This window comes from Mizuhopecten yessoensis, unplaced genomic scaffold, assembly GCF_002113885.1.
Source record: "Mizuhopecten yessoensis strain PY_sf001 unplaced genomic scaffold, ASM211388v2 scaffold1579, whole genome shotgun sequence".
Classification (NCBI taxonomy): Eukaryota; Metazoa; Mollusca; class Bivalvia; order Pectinida; family Pectinidae; genus Mizuhopecten; species Mizuhopecten yessoensis.
The window spans coordinates 444878-466970 of NW_018404117.1; the positions used below are offsets into that span (position 1 = coordinate 444878).

The 22093-nt window shown below is 36.6% G+C and overlaps 1 protein-coding gene across 3 annotated transcripts in view; it reads right to left on the reverse strand.

The window, feature by feature from the left end:
- LOC110465341 overlaps window positions 1–22093 on the reverse strand; it is a 78216-nt gene that overhangs the window by 27228 nt on the left and 28895 nt on the right. The window contains exons 9-21 of one of the 3 annotated variants that reach the window (XM_021521101.1): window positions 17061–17203; window positions 16806–16988; window positions 16537–16598; window positions 15951–16228; window positions 14355–14587; window positions 12143–12204; window positions 9499–9779; window positions 8138–8370; window positions 6682–6743; window positions 4601–4881; window positions 3148–3536; window positions 2514–2566; window positions 436–701 (exon numbers count right to left, since the gene is read on the reverse strand). In XM_021521101.1, the coding sequence (XP_021376776.1) occupies window positions 436–701; window positions 2514–2566; window positions 3148–3536; window positions 4601–4881; window positions 6682–6743; window positions 8138–8370; window positions 9499–9779; window positions 12143–12204; window positions 14355–14587; window positions 15951–16228; window positions 16537–16598; window positions 16806–16988; window positions 17061–17203 (2526 nt within the window). Of the gene's footprint in view, window positions 1–435; window positions 702–2513; window positions 2567–3147; window positions 3537–4600; window positions 4882–6681; window positions 6744–8137; window positions 8371–9498; window positions 9780–12142; window positions 12205–14354; window positions 14588–15950; window positions 16229–16536; window positions 16599–16805; window positions 17204–22093 lie in introns of all 3 variants that reach the window. The other 2 variants (XM_021521092.1, XM_021521109.1) reach the window with 2 other exon arrangements.

Here is a 22093-nt window from a genome sequence, read left to right on the forward strand (position 1 = left end):
AGGACAAAAATCCTCATGACACAAGGACAAAAATCCTCATGACACAGGACAAAAATCCTCATGACACAAGGACAAAAATCCAAATGAAAAATTCCAGCATTTACATTTTATATGACTATTTGAATTTTAAAAGGAAACACATATTGTATTTGTTCACATATGTACAGGAATGTTAGCTGAAAAATGTTTTTTATCAAAGAACCACATGACTGTACAAACTTATCTCGAAACACATTTAATCATTTATTTACTCATCACAAGTTTGGTGTCCTCTAAATAACAACCTAAATAACAATGTTGAAATAGAATCATTGATAATAGGGACAGGGGATGATTACACCAACCTTTCCACAATCAGTACACGTATATATATATCCCAAATATAATGACAATTAATGTGTAAAGAGTCCTATAAAATGTGTGGTTCTGACTTACCACAGGTGTCTATTTTGAAAGTAGATGGAGAAATGTAACGCTTGGCACCATGATATGAAGGAGTGTGTGGAGCGGTGAACGTTCCCTGAGCGAATAAGATGTAGAATCGGGTAGTATCTGTGAACTGCCAGTCCGTGTTGGGGTCATTTGTTGTTCTAAACCTTGCAAAACGAATAGTAGACATGGTCCCAACGCGAGACGAATCAATCTTTCTAATGTCATCTTGTTGCATATCCATTAAAGGCTGTGATTGTGTGGTGGCCCACCTTCGTGTGTGAAAAGAAAAGACATCAGAGTTAATTGTACGTATCATAAACCAAAGTAACAGGTGTGTTATCATAAAAATTCTATAAAAAGGTACCATAATTCACTTATTTTTAGCAATATAATTTTGCATTATGAGCATTGAGTGTTCAAGAATTTTAATCTTTTACAAATATTATCTCCCGAGATAAAAAGTTTTAATGCTGAAACGAAATCCTGTCAAACACAGATTCAAGTATTATCAAATTAAATATACAGGCATGCATTAAGTTTGTGTAGTAAAGTACAACATAAGGCCCAGAGGGCCTGTATCGCTCACCTGGATATTTGATCAATCATGGGAAAATATTCTTAATAAAATTACCATTGCAAATATATCCATATATTGAGTCTCCTTGGCTTAAGAATGTTCAAGACTAAATGAATCTTTCAACTACACTATACCAGCATGCTACTGGTCAACTATCACCATCCAGGGCCTCCTGGTATTGCGGAAGAAGTATTCATCCCTGTGACCTTGAAAGTAGGTCAAAGTCATTTATTTGAGGAAACTGTATAGCACTTCATGCCAAGTACCTAGCTACTGGCCAAGTATTATTACTCTGGGCCTCCTGGTTATTCAGAAGATGTTGTTTAAAGGTTTTTACATATTTAACCCCTGTGACCTTAAAAGTAGGTCAAGGTAATTTATTTGAGGAAACTTTATAGAACTCTGTCCAAGGTAACTACCGGCAAAATATCATTGCTCTAGGCCTCCTGGTTATTCAGAATAATTTTTTTAAAGGTTTTTACATATTTAACCCCTGTGACCTTGAAGGTAGGTCAAGGTCTTTCATTTGATAAAACTTTATAGCACTCTCCCAGGTACCTACTGGCCAAATATCATTACTTTGGGCCTCCTTGTTATTCTTCAGAAGATGATTAAAGGTTTTTAAATACATTTGACCCCTGTGATCTTGAAAGTGAGTCAAGGTCATTTATTTGAGTAACCTTTATGGCAATCTGTTCCAGGTACCTATTGGCCAAGTATTATTACCCTGGGCCACCTAGTTATTCAGAAGAAGTTGTTAAAATGTTTTTACATATTTAACCCTGGTGACCTTGAAAGTAGGTCAAGGTCATTTATTTGAAGAAACTTCATAGCACTGTCCCAGGTACCTACATATATATACTGGCCAAAAAGCATGGCCCTAGGTCATCTAGTTTTTAAGAAGAACTTGTTCAAAGAAACAGTTGATTGATGACGGACACATGACGGACAATACACAATTATATGCTCAACTGGCACTTGTGAGCTAAAAATTATATGAGTGATTTACAATTGTACAAAAAATTCCATCTGAAATTGGGTAACAAAGGAAGTGTAAATGTACTATATTAGCACATTAAAATTAAGTATAAAATGATGGACAGGGCATATTTATGCAATCAAATATTAGCATATCTATTTGTGGGAACACAGATTTTAAAATTCATTATATACAGAAGATTCAGCTTTGAGAATCCAGGCCAAGGTGTGAAAACTGACCCAGTGTTATTTCCTATTTGATATAATTTAAACTTTGAGTGTATATATATCTTGACGGAAGTTATTTAAGGATTGAAGCTGGATTTGACTTAAGAGTCAGGCATTATAAATACACTAACTACAATTTTCTCACATTTTGAACTTGAATTAGAATAGACTTTGTTGTAATTATACCTTCACTCGCTTACAGTGTACATAACATGTAAGTGAAATTTACCTTTTTCATATTTGATGAATCTGAATAAAATTGAGTTATAATCCCAAAAACCTATAGAAATCACAGTACCTGTCAGTAACTGTCATGGTGTTGGCCTCAACCAGGAAGATGTCACTTTTTGGCTACAATTGAAAGGAAACCATTACTTATTTGTAAAGTGTTTAATTTTGTAGTCTAATAAAAATGTACGCAACAATATTATTGAAGTGGTCAGAAGTTCTATTTAGACTTATTATCAATCTGTTTAAAATCATCTGTTACATGGCTCCGCCTGAGGAGTTGTACGAATCGTTAACGAAGCCTAACAGATGATTTTAATCAGATTTACTTATTATCAAACTCAATCAGATACAGAAATATAATCCTTGTTTATTTCATCCTGTACTCGTGTGCAAATGAGTATACATAAGTATACTGTATTGAGATTGTTCCTCTTCATTATAATTCCTTTGAATTGATTGTTTTCTAGGTAACGGATAATATAGGTAGGCCACATGAAGAAAATACATTATGTTCACTCTATATCTTATGGTTGAGAAAGAAACATTTCCTTGTTTTAATAGATTTAGAATGAGGTAACACAAACAACTTAACTTACATGGATTTTTCATTTGAAAAGAAGTGATTAAAAATATACACTTGTTCACCTTTACTTGTCTTAATAAATCTTGTTCAATAATATTCCATAAAAAAGCACACTTACCATTATTTGATCTGTTGATATTCCTGCGGCAAAATAATTCCCATTTGAAATATCAGCACTCATTGTGAAGACAATCTCATCTGTGTCGACATTGAATTCCCAAGATATATTTTGATGGCACTGATCACAGTTCCAATGACCTCTACATATGTGTGGCTCAGGTGCAGGGGGTTCAGGCGTAACTTCAGGTTCAGGCGTAACTTCAGGTTCAGATGTGACTTCAGGTTCAGAGGTAACTTCAGGTTCAGACGTAACTTCAGGTTCAGACGTAACTTCAGGTTCAGGCGTAACTTCAGGTTCAGGCGTAACTTCAGGTTCAGACGTAACTTCAGGCGTAACTCTAGGTTCAGATGTAGCTTCAGGTTCAGGTCGAGGAGTTGTTAGTGATACTAAAATTAAGGAGCGACCATTATTATAGTAGTTCGAAAATAAGATCTTTCACATCTATTCAGTGTGTGTAACTGCTGTATATGAGATTATTTACAAGTGATGCAAATTTTGCAAATTTGTTCAAATTCAAAATTTCTGCCTTTAAATGTTCCAGCATTATTTATCTCCATTGTAAGGCTATCACTTGGTGCGTGGTATTTTCCAATATGGGTACAAAAATTAATATTCCATTTTTTCCAATTTCATAATCTCACGATGCCAAGGTAAAATTTAATACAAAATTGCTGAAACTGCATATTTTTTTTATTCATTTTGATGAACGCTTGCAGCACCCCAAATATTAACTTGAGATTATCTATTCTGAAATTATACACAATATCACATATTTATATTGATGTTTAGTTCAAATATCCCAGTCAACAGCAAAACTAATATCAACGAGGAAATTTCAAAATTCTATTCCCTTTAGTCTTGATAATAAGCCAGATCTGAATAAGGCTGGCCTTGAAAATAATTCTAAAACAAGGCATCACAAGTGAAACATATCCCCTCGCATTTACACATTGTGACATAGGTAGAGGAAATGAAGTCGCTAGAGCAATGACAAAGTTTTTTCTAAAAATAGTAATAGTGATCTTGACCTAGAACATGGAAACCGGAAATGCAAACTTGTCCCGAGGCATTGCCATACCAAACACTTGTTCGAAGTTCCATAAAATTCCATTTAGGAATGAAGTTGATAGAGCGATGACAAAGATTTTTGTAAAAATAGTAAAAGTGACCCTGACCTTTAATGCAGCAACTTGAAACGCAAACTTGTTCAAGATATTTTCATACTTAACACTGGTATCAAGGTTCATGAAATTCCATTTAGGAATGAAGTCGGTAGAGCGATGACAAAGTTTTTTAAAATATAGTAAAAGTGACCTTGACCTGTAACGCAGTAACCTGAAATGAAAATTGTTCAAAGTTTGGTCATAACAAACACTTGTATCAAGTTGCATGAAATTCTGTTGAGGAATGAAATCGGTACAGTGAATCGGAACCTTTGATGAGCACTTACCACACTTAGGGATGATTGTCATTGGGCTGTGTATTTCTTTTGCAGTATGATAATTGTAGCTGGCCCCCCCTTGTCCATCCGGGATAAAGTTGGGTCCATGTGCAAATAAAACGTAGAATTGTGTTGCTTCTGTAATTGCTATATCTTTGCTGTCTAGCGTATCTCTCAGTCTCCGGAAGGTAACAGTTTGCATGGAGTCGGTTTTAGAGCTAGTGACATTCATCACATTTTGATTAGAATCCAAAGTTGGCTGGCTCTTGTAACTCATACTCATAGTGTTGCTATTGAGAAAAGGATAATAAAAACATTATATAAACTGTTTTATAGAGTGACATTATATATCAATCATTTAATGAGAACACATAATATTTGGATTATTTAAAACAAATAATCTGACAGATATCAAATGGACCCACATAAATTCAGCCACCTTCAATCATGTATAATACAGCAACCTCAATACCTTCATGATGATCTAGTCACACCTAATCCTAAATTATTCCTGCCACCCTCCAATCATCCAGAGTTTGAAACAAACGCAATGCTGGATTGTATATGTGATTCTTTTTTTACCAGTATCTGTTATTTCCTGTCCAGTATCTGTTATTACATGTCCAGTATCTGTTATGACCTGTCCAGTATCTGTTATTACTTCTCCAGCATATTTTCTTATCTGTCAAGTATCTGTTATTACCTGTCCAGTATCTGTTATTGCCTGTCCAGGTTTTTTTTATTACCTGTCCAGTTATTTTATTACCTGTCCAGTATCTGTTATTACCTGTCCAGTACCTGTCAATATCTATTATTACCTGTCCAGTATCTGTTATTACCTGTCCAGTATCTGTTATTACCTGTCTAGTATATTTTATTACCTGTCCAGTGTATTTTATTATCTGTCAAGTATCTGTTATAACCAATCCATTATCTGTTATTACCTGTCCATTATCTGTTATTACCTGTCCAGTATGTTTTATTACCTGTCCAGTATCTGTATTACCTGTCCAGTATCTGTTATTACCTGTCCGGTATCTGTTATGACCTGTTCGATATCTGCTATTACCTGTCCAGTATGTTTTATTACCTGTCCAGTATCTGTTATTACCCGTACAGTATCTGTTATTATTTCCTGTCAAGAATATGTTATTACCTGTCCAGTATCTGTTATGACCTGTCCAGTACCTGCTATTACCTGTCCATTATCTGTTATTACCTGTCCAGTATGTTTTATTTCCTGTCCAGTATCTGTTATGACCTGTCCAGTATCTGCTATTACCTGTCCATTATCTGTTATTACCTGTCAAGTATGTTTTATTACCTGTCCAGTATATGTTATTACCTGCCCAGTATCTGTTATTACTTCTCCAGTATTTTTTTTACCTGTCCAATAACTGTTATTACCTGTCCAGTATCTGTTATTACTTCTCCAGTATTTTTTATTACCCGTCCAATAACTGATATTACCTGTCCAGTATGTTTTATTACCTGTCAAGTATTTTTTATTACCTGTCCAGCATATTTTCTTATCTGTCCAGTATCTGTTATTACCTGTCCAGTATCTGTTATTGCCTGTCCAGTATCTGTTATTACCTGTCCAGTATCTGTTATTGCCTGTCCAGTTTATTTTATTACCTGTCCAGTATATTTTATTACCTGTCCAGTATATTTTATTACCTGTCCAGTATTTGTTATTTCCTGTCCAGTATCTGTTATTACCTGTCCAGTACCTGTCAGTATCTGTTATTACCTGTCCAGTATCTGTTATTGCCTGTCCAGTATCTGTTATTACCTGTCCAGTATCTGTTATTGCCTGTCCAGTATCTGTTATTACCTGTCCAATAACTGTTACCTGTCCAGTATATGTTATTACCTGTCCAGTATCTGTTATTACCTGTCCAGTATGTTTTATTACCTGTCCAGTATCTGTTAATACCTGTCCAGTATATTTTATAACCTGTCCAGTATATGTTATTTCCTGTCTAGTATTTGTTATTACCTGTCCAGTATATTTTCTTATCTGTCAAGTATCTGTTATTACCTGTCCAGTATTTGTTATTATATTACCTGTCCATTATTTGTATTACCTGTCCAGCAGATGAGTATTTCCAGTAGAATCGATAGAACTGACATACATGTCCGAGTTCAGCTGGAAAAGAAAGGATATGCATATTAGAAAATAAACAAAACTTTATATTACCGAAGTCAAGAAGACCATCTATTACCTACTTGCATTACAAAATTTAGGTGAAATTAAACAGGACATTTTTTACCGATTAAAGCAAAATTGAGTCCCGTAAATCTGAACATTTTTACTGCGGTAATATTTTTTCTTATTTTGCCCATCATTTAAAATTAGCAGAAAATAAACATGTAAAACTTTAACAACTGTAAAAAAACAACTCAAATTATCGTTAATATTGTTTTAGAGTACCAAATTACCTTAATGGTGTTTACAAAAACTAGTAAGGTCTTAGCCTGTGGGGATAATCAAGAATACTCTATTCTCGTAGTGTAAGGTGTCCATTTATTCATTTATAACACTTCATCTTTATAACAGGTTGTCTGATTGGATGATACTGGTCACATGACGAGCCAGCAAAATATATTGTCACCCTCGCAGGCTCATGTTTCCCCAATCACATTTCCCTTATTTGGAGTCTCCCCAGAAAAATGGGCTAGAGCCAACACAACCTAGTACTGTATAACTGAGGCAGACGACAGCAAAGGTACATCAACCTCATGATCATCTCTACTAGTGCTATTGTTTTTCATTTATTCATTATTTCAGCCTTTCTGAAACATGATTAACCTCAGAGAGAATCATGTTTCCCTACAGTCAGGACAATAAAAGCATAGTGTTAAGCAAAAACTACCATTACTTACCATAGATGTATCATGAAGGTAAGCAGAAACTACCATTACTTACTATAGAGGTATCAAGGTAAGCAGAAACTACCATTACTTACTTTAGATGTATCAAGGTAAGCAGAAACTACCATTACTTACTAAAAATGTATCAAGGTAAGCAGAAACTACCATTACTAACTATAGATGTATCAAGGTAAGCAGAAACTACCATTACTTACCATAGAGGTATCAAAGTAAGCAGAAACAACCATTACTTACTACAGATCTATCCAGGTAACCAGAAACTACCATTACTTACAATAGAGGTATCAAAGTAAGCAGAAACTACCATTACTTACAATGTACTATAGAGGTATCAATGTAAACAGAAACTACCATTACTTACTACAGATCTATCAAGGTAAGCAGAAACTACCATTACTTACAATGTACTATAGAGGGATCAATGTAAACAGAAACTACCATTACTTACTACAGATCTATCAAGGTAAGCAGAAACTACCATTACTTACTATAGAGGTATCAAGGTAAGCAGAAACTACCACTACTTACCATAGAGGTATCAATGTAAGCAGAAACTACCACTACTTACCATAGAGGTATCAAAGTAAGCAGAAACTACCATTACTTACCATAGAGGTATCAATGTAAGCAGAAACTACCATTACTTACCATTGAGGTATCAAGAGAAATTGCAAAGGCAGCCCAGACTTTATCACCAGAAACAGCTGCTGTGTGGGTAAACTTGATGTAATTACTGCCCTCTGTCACTTCCCATGTCAATGTGTGAGTGTTACTTGAACTGCTCAAGGTATGACTGCAAGTACGGAGGTCTGGAAGAGCTGTCACTGCAACTTCTGGTGTGGGTGTCGCCTCAGGTTCTGGAGTGGATGTTGTTGGTCTTTCTGCAAAATACAAAATTAGCTATAATTTATGTTTGGAATTTGCAAAATTTATATATTTTATACTATATTTTGATGAATGATCGCTGAGCTTGAATTTCCACTTGACCTATTCTGGTATGACTACATGTATAGTGTTGAGATGACAAAGACAAATTAAGCATTACATCCATGATGTGATATAAAATGTTTAAACACCTAGTAAAAATGACTCTCTATCACATACATAATGTACACAATATAACAATGGAATCATGAGGTTGACTCTAGTTCTCCACCATATGACATATTGTACACAATGTTAAAATGACATAGTATGACTGAATCTCCATAACATGACAAGTTATTAATTTTATAAATATTATCTAGAAATGTTATTGATTGAAGATGTTTGTCAACTTCATGACCGAGTCGTTGGTCACTGTGAACCATGTTGTAGATTGACTCCCCTTAATTTGAATAGCCCTTCACCCTTGCAAGAAAGACAAACAAATATCATCATTCTACAGGCTTTTAGATTCATTATTAGAAAGTAATGTTTTCTACTTTTTTTAACATATTTTGCTTATATTTTTATGAACATGAATGTTGGACTAGACAAGTTTATTTATCTGCACAGACTTTTATTGCATTAATGGTAAGCTTTAGGCCAGATATCATAATCCAAGGCATAACTTTCAATTTTTTTTAAGTTATAACACTTTTGTTTTAATTATCTATGTGACTTTTAAAATAATGCATGTAAATGTTTATCTATTTGAACAAATTAACTTATCTGATCCCTTAATTCACACCAGAAAATTACAGGCTGAATATATATACCGGTATCACTACTCTAGCTAGGCCTCGTGGTGCATCAGAGAAGATGCCATTTAGAAGTTTTCAGAATTGAACATGTGACTCAATGCCAGTCAAGGTCATTTACAAGCTACAGGCCCAATCAATAGAAGTATATGTAATACAGGACTTAATTTTCTAAATATAGTAAAAGTGACCTTGACCTGTAACGCAGTAACCCAAAATGAAAATTGTTCAAAGTTTGGTCATAACAAACACTTGTATCAAGTTGCGTGAAATTCTGTTGAGGAATGAAATCGGTACAGTGAATCGGAACCTTTGATGAGCACTTACCACACTTAGGGATGGTTGTCATTGGGCTGTGTATTTCTTTTGCAGTATGATAATTGTAGCTGGCCCCCCCTTGTCCATCCGGGATAAAGTTGGGTCCATGTGCAAATAAAACGTAGAATTGTGTTGCTTCTGTAATTGCTATATCTTTGCTGTCTAGCGTATCTCTCAGTCTCCGGAAGGTAACAGTTTGCATGGAGTCGGTTTTAGAGCTAGCGACATTCATCACATTTTGATTAGAATCCAAAGTTGGCTGGCTCTTGTAACTCATACTCATAGTGTTGCTATTGAGAAAAGGAAAATAAAAACATTATATAAACTGTTTTATAGAGTGACATTATATATCAATCATTTAATGAGAACACATAATATTTGGATTATTTAAAACAAATAATCTGACAGATATCAAATGGACCCACATAAATTCAGCCACCTTCAATCATGTATAATACAGCAACCTCAATACCTTCATGATGATCTAGTCACACCTAATCCTAAATTATTCCTGCCACCCTCCAATCATCCAGAGTTTGAAACAGACGCAATGCTGGATTGTATATTGTGATTCTTTTTTTACCAGTATCTGTTATTTCCTGTCCAGTATCTGTTATTACATGTCCAGTATCTGTTATTACCTGTCCAGTATCTGTTATTACCTCTCCAGCATATTTTTTTATCTGTCATTACCTGTCCGGTATCTGTTATTGCCTGTCCAGTTTATTTTATTACCTGTCCAGTTATTTTATTACCTGTCCAGTATCTGTTATAACCTGTCCAGTATCTGTTATTACCTGTCCAGTATCTGTTATTACCTGTCCAGTGTATTTTATTATCTGTCAAGTATCTGTTATAACCTGTCCAGTATCTGTTATCACTTGTCCATATCTGCTATTACCTGTCCAGTATGTTTTATTACCTGTCCAGTATCTGTTATTACCTGTCCAGTATCTGTTATTACCTGTCCAGTATCTGTTATGACCTGTCCGATATCTGTTATTATCTGTCCAGTATGTTTTATTACCTGTCCAGTATATGTTATTACCTGCCCAGTATCTGTTATTTCCTGTCAAGAATATGTTATCACCTGTCCAGTATCTGTTATGACCTGTCCAGTATCTGCTATTACCTGTCCAGTATCTGTTATTACCTGTCCAGTGTATTTTATTATCTGTCAAGTATCTGTTATAACCTGTCCAGTATCTGTTATTACCTGTCCAGTATCTGTTATTACCTGTCCGATATCTGTTATTATCTGTCCAGTATGTTTTATTACCTGTCCAGTATATGTTATTACCTGTCCAGTATCTGTTATTAGCTGCCCAGTATCTGTTATTACTTCTCAAGTATTTTTTATTACCTGTCCAATAACTGATATTACCTGTCCAGTGTATTTTATTATCTGTCAAGTATCTGTTATAACCAATCCATTATCTGTTATTACCTGTCTAGTATATGTTATTACCTGTCATGTTATTACCTGTCCAGGATCTGTTATTAGCTGCCCAGTATCTGATATTACTTCTCAAGTATTTTTTATTACCTGTCCAATAACTGATATTCCCTGTCCAGTATCTGTTATGACCTGTCAAGTATCTGCTATTACCTGTCCGTTATCTGTTATTACCTGTCCGGTATCTGTTGTCCAGTATCTGTATTCACTGTCCAGTATCTGTTAATACCTGTCCAGTATATTTTATAACCTGTCCAGTATCTGTATTCACTGTCCAGTATCTGTTAATACTTCTCCAGTATTTTTTATTTCCTGTCCAATAACTGTTATTACCTGTCCAGGATCTGTTATGACCTGTCAAGTATCTGCTATTACCTGTCCGTTATCTGTTATTACCTGTCTAGTATGTTTTATTACCTGTCCAATATCTGATATTACCTGTCCAGTGTATGTTATTACCTGTCCAGTGTATTTTATTATCTGTCAAGTATCTGTTATAACCTGTCCGTTATTTGCTATTACCTGTCCAGTATCGGTTATTAGCTGCCCAGTATCTGTTATTACATGTCCAGTATCTGTTATTACCTGTCCAGTATCTGTTATTAGCTGCCCAGTATCTGTTGTTACTTCTCCAGTATTTTTTATTACCTGTCCAATAACTGTTATTACCTGTCCAGTATCTGTTAATACTTCTCCAGTATTTTTTATTACCTGTCCAATAACTGATATTACCTGTCCAGTATCTGTTATTACCAGTCAAGTATATGTTATTACCTGTCCAGTATGTTTTATTACCTTCCAGTATCTGTTATTATGTGTCCAATAACTGATATTACCTGTCCAGTATCTGTTATTACCTGTCCATTATCTGTTATTACCTGTCAAGTATGTTGTATTACCTGTCCAGTATCTGTTATTACCTGTCCAGTATCTGTTATTACCTGTCCAGTACCTGTTATTACCTGTCCAGTATCTGTTATTACCTGTCCAGTATCTGTTATTGCCTGTCCAGTATGTTTTATTACCTGTCCAGTAACTGTTAATACCTGTCCAGTATATTTTATAACCTGTCCAGTATATGTTATTTCCTGTCTAGTATTTGTTATTACCTGTCCAGCATATTTTCTTATCTGTCCAGTATCTGTTATTACCTGTCCAGTATTTGTTATTATATTACCTGTCCATTATTTGTATTACCTGTCCAGCAGATGAGTATTTCCAGTAGAATCGATAGAACTGACATACATGTCCGAGTTCAGCTGGAAAAGAAAGGATATACATATTAGAAAATAAACAAAACTTTATATTACCGAAGTCAAAAAGACCATGTAGTACCTACCCGCATTACTAAATTTAGGTGAAATTAAACAGGATATTTTTTACCGATTAAAGCAAAATTGAGTCCTGTAAATCGGAACATTTTTACTGCGGTTATATTTTTTCATATTTTGCCAATCATTTAAAATTAGCAAAAAATAAACATGTAAAACTTTAACAACTGTAAAAAAACAACTCAAATTATCTTTATTATTGTTTTAGAGTACCAAATTACCTTAATTGTGTTTACAAAAACTAGTAAAGTCTTAGCCTGTGGGGATAATCAAGAATACGCTATTGTTGTAGTGTAAGGTGTCGATTTATTCATTTATAACACTTCATCTTTATAACAGGTTGTCTGATTGGATGATACTGGTCACATGATGAGCCAGCAAAATATATTGTCACCTTCGCAGGCTCATGTTTCCCCAATCACATTTCCCTTATTTAGAGTCTCCCCAGAAAAATTGGCCAGAGCCAACACAACCTAGTTCTGTATAACTGAAGTAGACGATAGCAAAGGTACATCAACCTCATGATCATCTCTACTAGTGCTATTGTTTTTCATTTATTCATTATTTCAGCCTTTCTGAACCATGATTAACCTCAGAGAGAATCATGTTTCCATACAGTCAGGATAATAAAAGCATAGTGTTAAGCAAAAATTACCATTACTTACCTTAGATGTATCAAGGTAAGCAGAACGGAAACTACCATTACTTACTATAGAGGTATCAAGGTAAGCAGAAACTACCATTACTAAATACTATAGATCTATCTAGGTAAGCAGAAACTACCACTACTTACTTTAGATGTATCAAGGTAAGCAGAAACTACCATTACTTACTACAGATCTATCCAGGTAACCAGAAACTACCATTACTTACTTACTACAGATCTATCCAGGTAAGCAGAAACTACCATTACTTACCATAGAGGTATCAAAGTAAGCAGAAACTACCATTACTAACTATAGGGGTATCATTGTAAACAGAAACTACCATTACTAATTACTATAGATGTATCAAGGTAAGCAGAAACTACCATTACTAACTATAGATGTATCAAGGTAAGGTATCAATGTAAGCAGAAACTACCATTACTTACTACAGATCTATCAAGGTAAGCAGAAACTACCATTACTTACTATAGAGGTATCAATGTAAGCAGAAACCTACCATTACTTAATACAGATCTATCAAGGTAAGCAGAAACTACCATTACTTACTACAGATCTATCAAGGTAAGCAGAAACTACCATTACTTACCATAAAGGTATCAATGAAAGCAGAGACTACCATTACTTACCAAAAAGGTATCAATGTAAGCAGAAACTATGATTACCTACTACAGATCTATCAAGGTAACGGGAACTACCATTACTTACTACAGATCTATCAAGATAAGCAGAAACTACCGCTACTTACCATAGAGGTATCAAAGTAAGCAGAAACTACCATTACTTACTACAGATCTATCCAGGTAAGCAGAAACTACCATTGCCTAATTACTACAGATCTATCAAGGTAAGCAGAAACTTCCATTACTAAATACTATAAATCTATTCAGGTAAGCAGAAACTACCATTACTTACTATAGATGTATCAAGGTAAGCAGAAACTACCATTACTTACTACAGATCTATCCAGGTAAGCAGAAACTACCATTACTAATTACTATAGATCTATCAAGGTAAGCAGAAACTACCATTACTAAATTACTACAGATCTATCAAGGTAAGCAGAAACTACCATTACCTACTATAGATCTATCAAGGTAAGCAGAAACTACCATTACCTACTATAGATGTATCAAGGTAAGCAGAAACTACCATTACTAATTACTATAGATGTATCAAGGTAAGCAGAAACTACCATTACTAAATTACTACAGATCTATCAAGGTAAGCAGAAACTACCATTACTTACTATAGATGTATCAAGGTAAGCAGAATCTACCATTACTTAATTACTACAGATCTATCAAGGTAAGCAGAAACTACCATTACTTACCATAGAGGTATCAATGAAAGCAGAGACTACCATTACTTACCATAGAGGTAACAAAGTAAGCAGAATCTACCATTACTTACCATTGAGGTATCAAGAGAAATTGCAAAGGCAGCCCAGACTTTATCACCAGAAACAGCTGCTGTGTGGGTAAACTTGATGTAATTACTGCCCTCTGTCACTTCCCATGTCAACGTGTGAGTGTTACTTGAACTGCTCAGGGTATGACTGCAAGTACGGAGGTTTGGAATAGCTGTCACTGCAACTTCTGGTGTGGGCGTCGCCTCGGGCTCTGGGATGGAAGTTGTTGGTCTTTCTGCAAAATACAAAATTAGCTATAATTTATGTTTGGAATTTGCAAAATTTATATATTTTATACTATATTTTGATGAATGATCGCTGAGCTTGAATTTCCACTTGACCTATTCTGGTATGACTACATGTATAGTGTTGAGATGACAAAGACAAATTAAGCATTACATGCATGATGTGATATAAAATGTTTAAACACCTAGTAAAAATGACTCTCTATCACATACATAATGTACACAATATAACAATGGAATCATGAGGTTGACTCTAGTTCTCCACCATATGACATATTGTACACAATGTTAAAATGACATAGTATAACTGAATCTCCATAACATGACAAGTTATTAATTTTATAAATATTATCTAGAAATGTTATTGATTGAAGATGTTTGTCAACTTCATGACCGAGGCGTTGGTCACTGTGAACCATGTTGTAGATTGACTCCCCTTAATTTGAATAGCCCTTCACCCTTGCAAGAAAGACAAACAAATATCATCATTCTACAGGCTTTTAGATTCATTATTAGAAAGTAATGTTTTCTACTTTTTTTAACATATTTTGCTTATATTTTTATGAACATGAATGTTGGACTAGACAAGTTCATTTATCTGCACAGACTTTTATTGCATTAATGGTAAGCTTTAGGCCAGATATCATAATCCAAGGCATAACTTTCAATTTTTTTTAAGTTATAACACTTTTGTTTTAATTATCTATGTGACTTTTAAAATAATGCATGTAAATGTTTATCTATTTGAACAAATTAACTTATCTGATCCCTTAATTCACACCAGAAAATTACAGGCTGAATATATATACCGGTATCACTACTCTAGCTAGGCCTCGTGGTGCATCAGAGAAGATGCCATTTAGAAGTTTTCAGAATTGAACATGTGACTCAATGCCAGTCAAGGTCATTTACAAGCTACAGGCCCAATCAATAGAAGTATATGTAATACAGGACTTATTTTTCATTACGCATTGTTTGAGCATTTTAACATGTCTGATCACTATTGAATGTAATTAGCCAAGGTGATATAATTATAGACTCTACACCCTTGCAAGTTACATGGTAAGTATTCTCTGACTCAAGGCTTTGTGGGTCAGAGGAAGTTGTTTGAAGTTTTCGACACACATTTGACCGTGTGATCTTGAATGTGATTCATGGTTATTAATTTAAAATAAATTTTCAAATATCAAATATCACAATCCTAGGCCTTAACTGTTCTTAAAATGTGTAATGTCATGGCATAATTCCACAGAAACTCTGCCAGCTGCACTCAGTATTGAATGGAAACATTCATGCATACAAAAATGACACTAATTATTGCATTACATAATAACAAATTGACGGAACACTAACCACACTTTGGGATGGTGAAAGTCCTGTCTGTGCGCATTTTCAAGTCATGTTTCCCATACATCAACACTCCATTTAAATCTACGAAATTAGTTCCTTCAGCAAATAACACATGGAACTGGGTTGTTTCCAAAAGTTTTATATCGTTGATATCAGAAGTATCTCTCAGTCTCCAGAAGCTTACAGATTTGCTGTTACCATTTTGAGAACCAGAGACATTCATGACACTGGAAATGGGATCAATTACTGGCATAGTCTTTGCATTGGCCCCAATGGTATTACTGTAGTGTAATGATATGAAAAGATAAAACAAAGCAGGATGTTATGTATTCTAATATTGGTTTCGTTACACTTAAGCTATTAAAATGAAACAAAAAGTATGAATTTCATTTTATCTGTAGAATAGGTATTGTGCATATTATGCAGTGGTCTGGAAACGATAAATGCTGTTGAAATTAAACACTTATAAATGTACAGTTTTACGAATTATCATCAGTATTTGATTACTGTAGTCCACTTAATATCATTACAGATGGCTATTCCAACACTATGAACCATTGTAGACATTAAGACATAATGTGCTCTTTACCTGTCCAGTAAGTAAACTTGTCCACTCCCATGGATGTAGCTTGTGTACACATCAGAGCCAAGCTGCAACAGAAACATACTATGAGTGATGTCTGACCACACAAAGAATGTAGCTTTCCTTATTCTTTAGTAAAAAACATAATATTCTCTTGAGAGAAAAAAAATGTAAGTGAAACATTTATTCTCAAGGAACTTTTCTCTTCAAAACTGAAATCCAATATGGTTAATAACAGATATTTCATGTGATGAAGAACTAAATACATTTATTACCATAAATTTATCGTAGGAAATGCCAAAAGCCATCCACTTGTCACCAGCAACAGTCGCTGTGTGTGTAAACTTGATGTCGTTACTGCCCGCTGTCACTTCCCATGTCAATGTATGTGTGCCAGACGTCGCACTATTACTACAAGTATGGGGGGCCTGTGGTTCCGCTGTAGCTTCTGGTGTGACCTCTGGTTCTGATGTGACCTCGGGTTCTGATGTGACCTCGGGTTCTGATGTGACCTCAGGTTCTGATGTGACCTCTGGTTCTGATGTGACCTCTGGTTCTGATGTGACCTCAGGTTCTGATGTGACCTCGGGTTCTACACTAGGTTCTGGTTCACCTGTACTTGACCCAGAAGATCTGTAATTAACTGGAAAATGCTGACATCCACTTCTGTAACCTGCGAACAATAATAATTTAACTATCATGTGGTGACCTATATCTCAGAAGACATCTTACTATCGAGGTAGTTAACCGACTTCCAAAGGTCAGATAACTCACCATCAATGTGGACAACTTAGTGCAGGACAAACAACTTCTTGAGGGTAGAGAACTTACTGTCAGGGTAGTTCAAGGTTGTTTTTTTTTAACTCACCAACAGGACAAACAACTTCTTGAGGATAGAGAACTTACTGTCAGGGTAGTTAACTCACCAACAGGACAAACAACTTCTTGAGGGTAGAGAACTTACTGTCAGGGTAGTTCAAGTTTTTTTTTTTTTAACTCACCAACAGGACAAACAACTTCTTGAGGGTAGAGAACTTACTGTCAGGGTAGTTAACTCACAAACAGGACAAACAACTTCTTGAGGGTAGAGAACTTACTGTCAGGGAAGTTAACTCACCAACAGGACAGACAACTTCTTGAGAGTAGAGAATTTACTGTCAGGGAAGTTAACTCACCAACAGGACAGACAACTTCTTGAGGGTAGAGAACTTACTGTCAGGGAAGTTAACTCACCAACAGGACAGACAACTTCTTGAGGGTAGAGAACTTACTGTCAGGGAAGTTAACTCACCAACAGGACAGACAACTTCTTGAGGGTAGAGAACTTACTGTCAGGGAAGTTAACTCACCAACAGGACAGACAACTTCTTGAGGGTAGAGAACTTACTGTCAGGGAAGTTAACTCACCAACAGGACAGACAACTTCTTGAGGGTAGAGAACTTACTGTCAGGGAAGTTAACTCACCAACAGGACAGACAACTTCTTGAGGGTAGAGAACTTACTGTCAGGGAAGTTAACTCACCAACAGGACAGACAACTTCTTGAGGGTAGAGAACTTACTGTCAGGGAAGTTAACTCACCAACAGGACAGACAACTTCTTGAGGGTAGAGAACTTACTGTCAGGGAAGTTAACTCACCAACAGGACAGACAACTTCTTGAGGGTAGAGAACTTACTGTCAGGGAAGTTAACTCACCAACAGGACAGACAACTTCTTGAGGGTAGAGAACTTACTGTCAGGGAAGTTAACTCACCAACAGGACAAACAACTTCTTGAGGGTAGAGAACTTACTGTCAGGGAAGTTAACTCACCAACAGGACAAACAACTTCTTGAGGGTAGAGAACTTACTGTCAGTGTAGTTAACTCACCAACAGGACAGACAACTTACTGTCAGGGTGGTAAACTCACCAACTGGACAGACAACTTACTGTCAGGGAAGTTAACTCACCAACAGGACAGACAACTTACTGTCAGGGGAGTTAAATCAACAACAGGACAGACAACTTACTATCAGGACAAACAACTTCTAGAGGGTAGAAAACTTACTCTCAGGGTAGTTAACTCATCAACAGGACAGACAACTTACTGTCGGGGAAGTTAACTTACCAACGGGACAGACAACTTACTGTCAGGATCAACAACTTCTTGAGGGTAGAAAACTTACTCTCTGGGTAGTTAACTCACCAACAGGACAGACTACTTACTGTCAGGGAAATTAACTCACCAACAGGACAGACAACTTACTGTCAGGGTAGTTAACTTGCAAACAGGACAGACAACTTACTGTCAGGGTGGTTGACTCACCAACAGGACAGACAACATACTGTCAGGGTAGTAAACTCGCAAACAGGACAGACAACCTACTGTCAGGGAAGTTGACTCACCAATAGGACAGACAACTTACTGTCAGGGTAGTAAACTCACCAACAGGACAGACAACCTACTGTCAGGGAAGTTGACTCACCAACAGGACAGACAACTTACTGTCAGGGGAGTTAACTCAACAACAGGACAGACAACTTACTGTCAGTGTAGTTAAATTGCCAACTGGACAGACAACTTAATGTCAGTGTAGTTAACTCACCAACAGGACAGACAAATTACTGTCAGAGAAGTTGACTCACCAACAGGACAGACAACTTACTGTCAGGGAAGTTGACTCACCAACAGGACAGACAACTTACTGTCAGTGTAGTTAAATTGCCAACAGGACAGACAACTTAACGTTAGTGTAGTTAACTCACCAACAGGATAGACAACTTACTGCCAGTGTAGTTAACTCACCAACAGGACAGACAACTTACTGTAGGGAAGTTAACTCACCAACAGGACAGACAAATTCTTGAGGGTAGAGAACTTACTGTCAGGGTAGTTAACTCACCAACAGGACAGACAACTTACCATCAGGGAAGTAAACCCACCAACAGGACAGACAACTTACTGTCCTGTTGGTGAGTTAACTACACTAACTGTCCTGTTGGTGAGTTTACTACACTGACAGTAAGTTGTCTGTCCCGTTGATGAGTTAACTACACTGACAGTAAGTTGTATGTCCTGTTGGTGAGTTAACTACACTGGCAGTAAGTTGTCTGTCCTGTTGATGAGTTAACTACACTGATAGTAAGTTGTCTGTCCTGTTGGTGAGTCAACTTCCCTGACAGTAGGTTGTCTGTCCTGTTGGTGAGTTAACTAACCAGAGAGTAAGTTTTCTGTCCTGTTGGTGAGTCAACTTCCCTGACAGTAAGTTGTCTGTCCTGTAGGTGAGTTAACTACTCTGACAGTAAGTTGTCTATCCTGTTGTTGAGTTAACTTCCCTGACAGTAAGTTGTGTGTCCTGTTGGTGGGTTAACTACACTGACAGTAAGTTGTCTGTCATGTTGGTGAGTTAACTACACTGACAGTTAGTTGTCTGTCCTGTTGGTGAGTTAACGCCCCTGACAGTGAGGTTTCTGTCCTGTTGGTGAGTTAACTACACTGGAAGTAAGTTGTCTATCCTGTTGGTGAGTTAATTACACTAACGTTAAGTTGTCTGTCCTGTTGGCAATTTAACTACACTGACACTAAGTTGTCTGTCCTGTTGGTGAGTCAACTTCCCTGACAGTAAGTTGTCTGTCCAGTTGGTGAGTTTACCACCCTGACAGTAAGTTGTCTGTCCTGTTGGCGAGTTAACTTCCCTGACAGTAAGTTGTCTATCCTGTAGGTGAGTTAACTTCTCTGACAGTAAGTTGTCTGTCCTGTTTGTGAGTTTACTACACTGACAGTAAGTTGTCTGTCCTATTGGTGAGTTAACTCTGTTGGTGAGGTAACTACACTAACGTTAAGTTGTCTGTACTGTTGGCAATTTAACTACACTGACAGTAAGTTGTCTGTCATGTTGGTGAGTTAACTACTCTGACAGTAAGTTGTCTGTCCTGTAGGTGAGTTAACTACACTGACAGTAAGTTAACTCACAAACAACTTCTTGAGGGTAGAGAACTTACCGTCAGGGAAGTGAACTCACCAACAGGACAGACAACTTCTTGAGGGTAGAGAACTTACCGTCAGGGAAGTGAACTCACCAACAGGACAGACAACTTCTTGAGGGTAGAGAACTTACCGTCAGGGAAGTGAACTCACCAACAGGACAGACAACTTCTTGAGGGTAGAGAACTTACTGTCAGGGTAGTTAACTCACCAACAGGACAGACAAATTCTTGAGGGTAGAGAACTTACTGTCAGGGAAGTTAACTCACCAACCAGTCAGTGTAGTTAACTCACCAATAGGACAGACAACTTACTGTCAGTGTAGTAAACTCACAAACAGGACAGACAACTTACTGTCAGAGTTAACTCACCAATAGGACAGACAACTTACTGTCAGGGTAGTTAACTCACCAACAGGACAAACAACTTCTTGAGGGTAGAGAACTTACTGTCAGGGTAGTTAACTCACCAACAGGACAGACAACCTACTGTTAGTGTAGTTAACTCACCAACAGGATAGACAACCTACTGTCAGAGTAGTCTGTCATGGAAGTTAACTCACCAACAGGACAGACAACCTACTGTTAGTGTAGTTAACTCACCAACAGGACAGAAAACTTACTGTCAGGGGAGTTAACTCACCAACAGGACAGACAACTAACTGTCAGTGTAGTTAACTCACCAATAGGACAGACTACTTACTGTCAGTGTAGTTAACTCACCTACAGGACAGACAACCTACTGTCAGTGTAGTTACCTCACCAACAGGACATACAACTTACTGTCAGTGTAGTTAACTCACTAACAGGACAGACAACTTACTGTCAGAGTAGTTAACTCACCTACAGGATAGACAACTTACTGTCAGGGAAGTTAACTCACCAACAGGATAGACAACTTACTATCAGGGAAGTTAACTCACCAACAGGATAGACAACTTACTGTCAGAGTAGTTAACTCACCAACAGGACAGACAACCTACTGTCAGTGTAGTTAACTCACCAACAGTACAGACAACTTACTGTCAGAGGAGTTAACTCACCAATAGGACAGACAACCTACCGTCAGTGTAGTTAACTCACCAACAGGACAGACAACTTACTGTCAGGGAAGTTAACTCACCAACAGGACAGACAACTTACTGTCAGTGTAGTTAACTCACCTACAGGACAGACAACCTAGTGTCAGAGGAGTTAACTCACCTACAGGACAGACAACTTTCTGTCAGTGTAGTTAACTCACCAACAGGACAGACAACTTACTGTCGGAGGAGTTAACTCACCTACAGGACTGATAACTAACTGTCAGTGTAGTTAACTGTCAGTGTAGTTAACTCACCAACAGGAGAGACAACTTACTGTCAGATGAGTTAACTCACCTACAGGACTGATAACTTACTGTCAGTGTAGTTAACTCACCTACAGGACAGACAACTTACTGTCAGGTAAGTTAACTCACCAACAGGACAGACAACTAACTGTCAGTGTAGTTAACTCACCAACAGGACACACAACTTACTGTCAGTGTAGTTAACTCACCAATAGGACAGACTACTTACTGTCAGTGTAGTTAACTCACCTACAGGACAAACAACCTA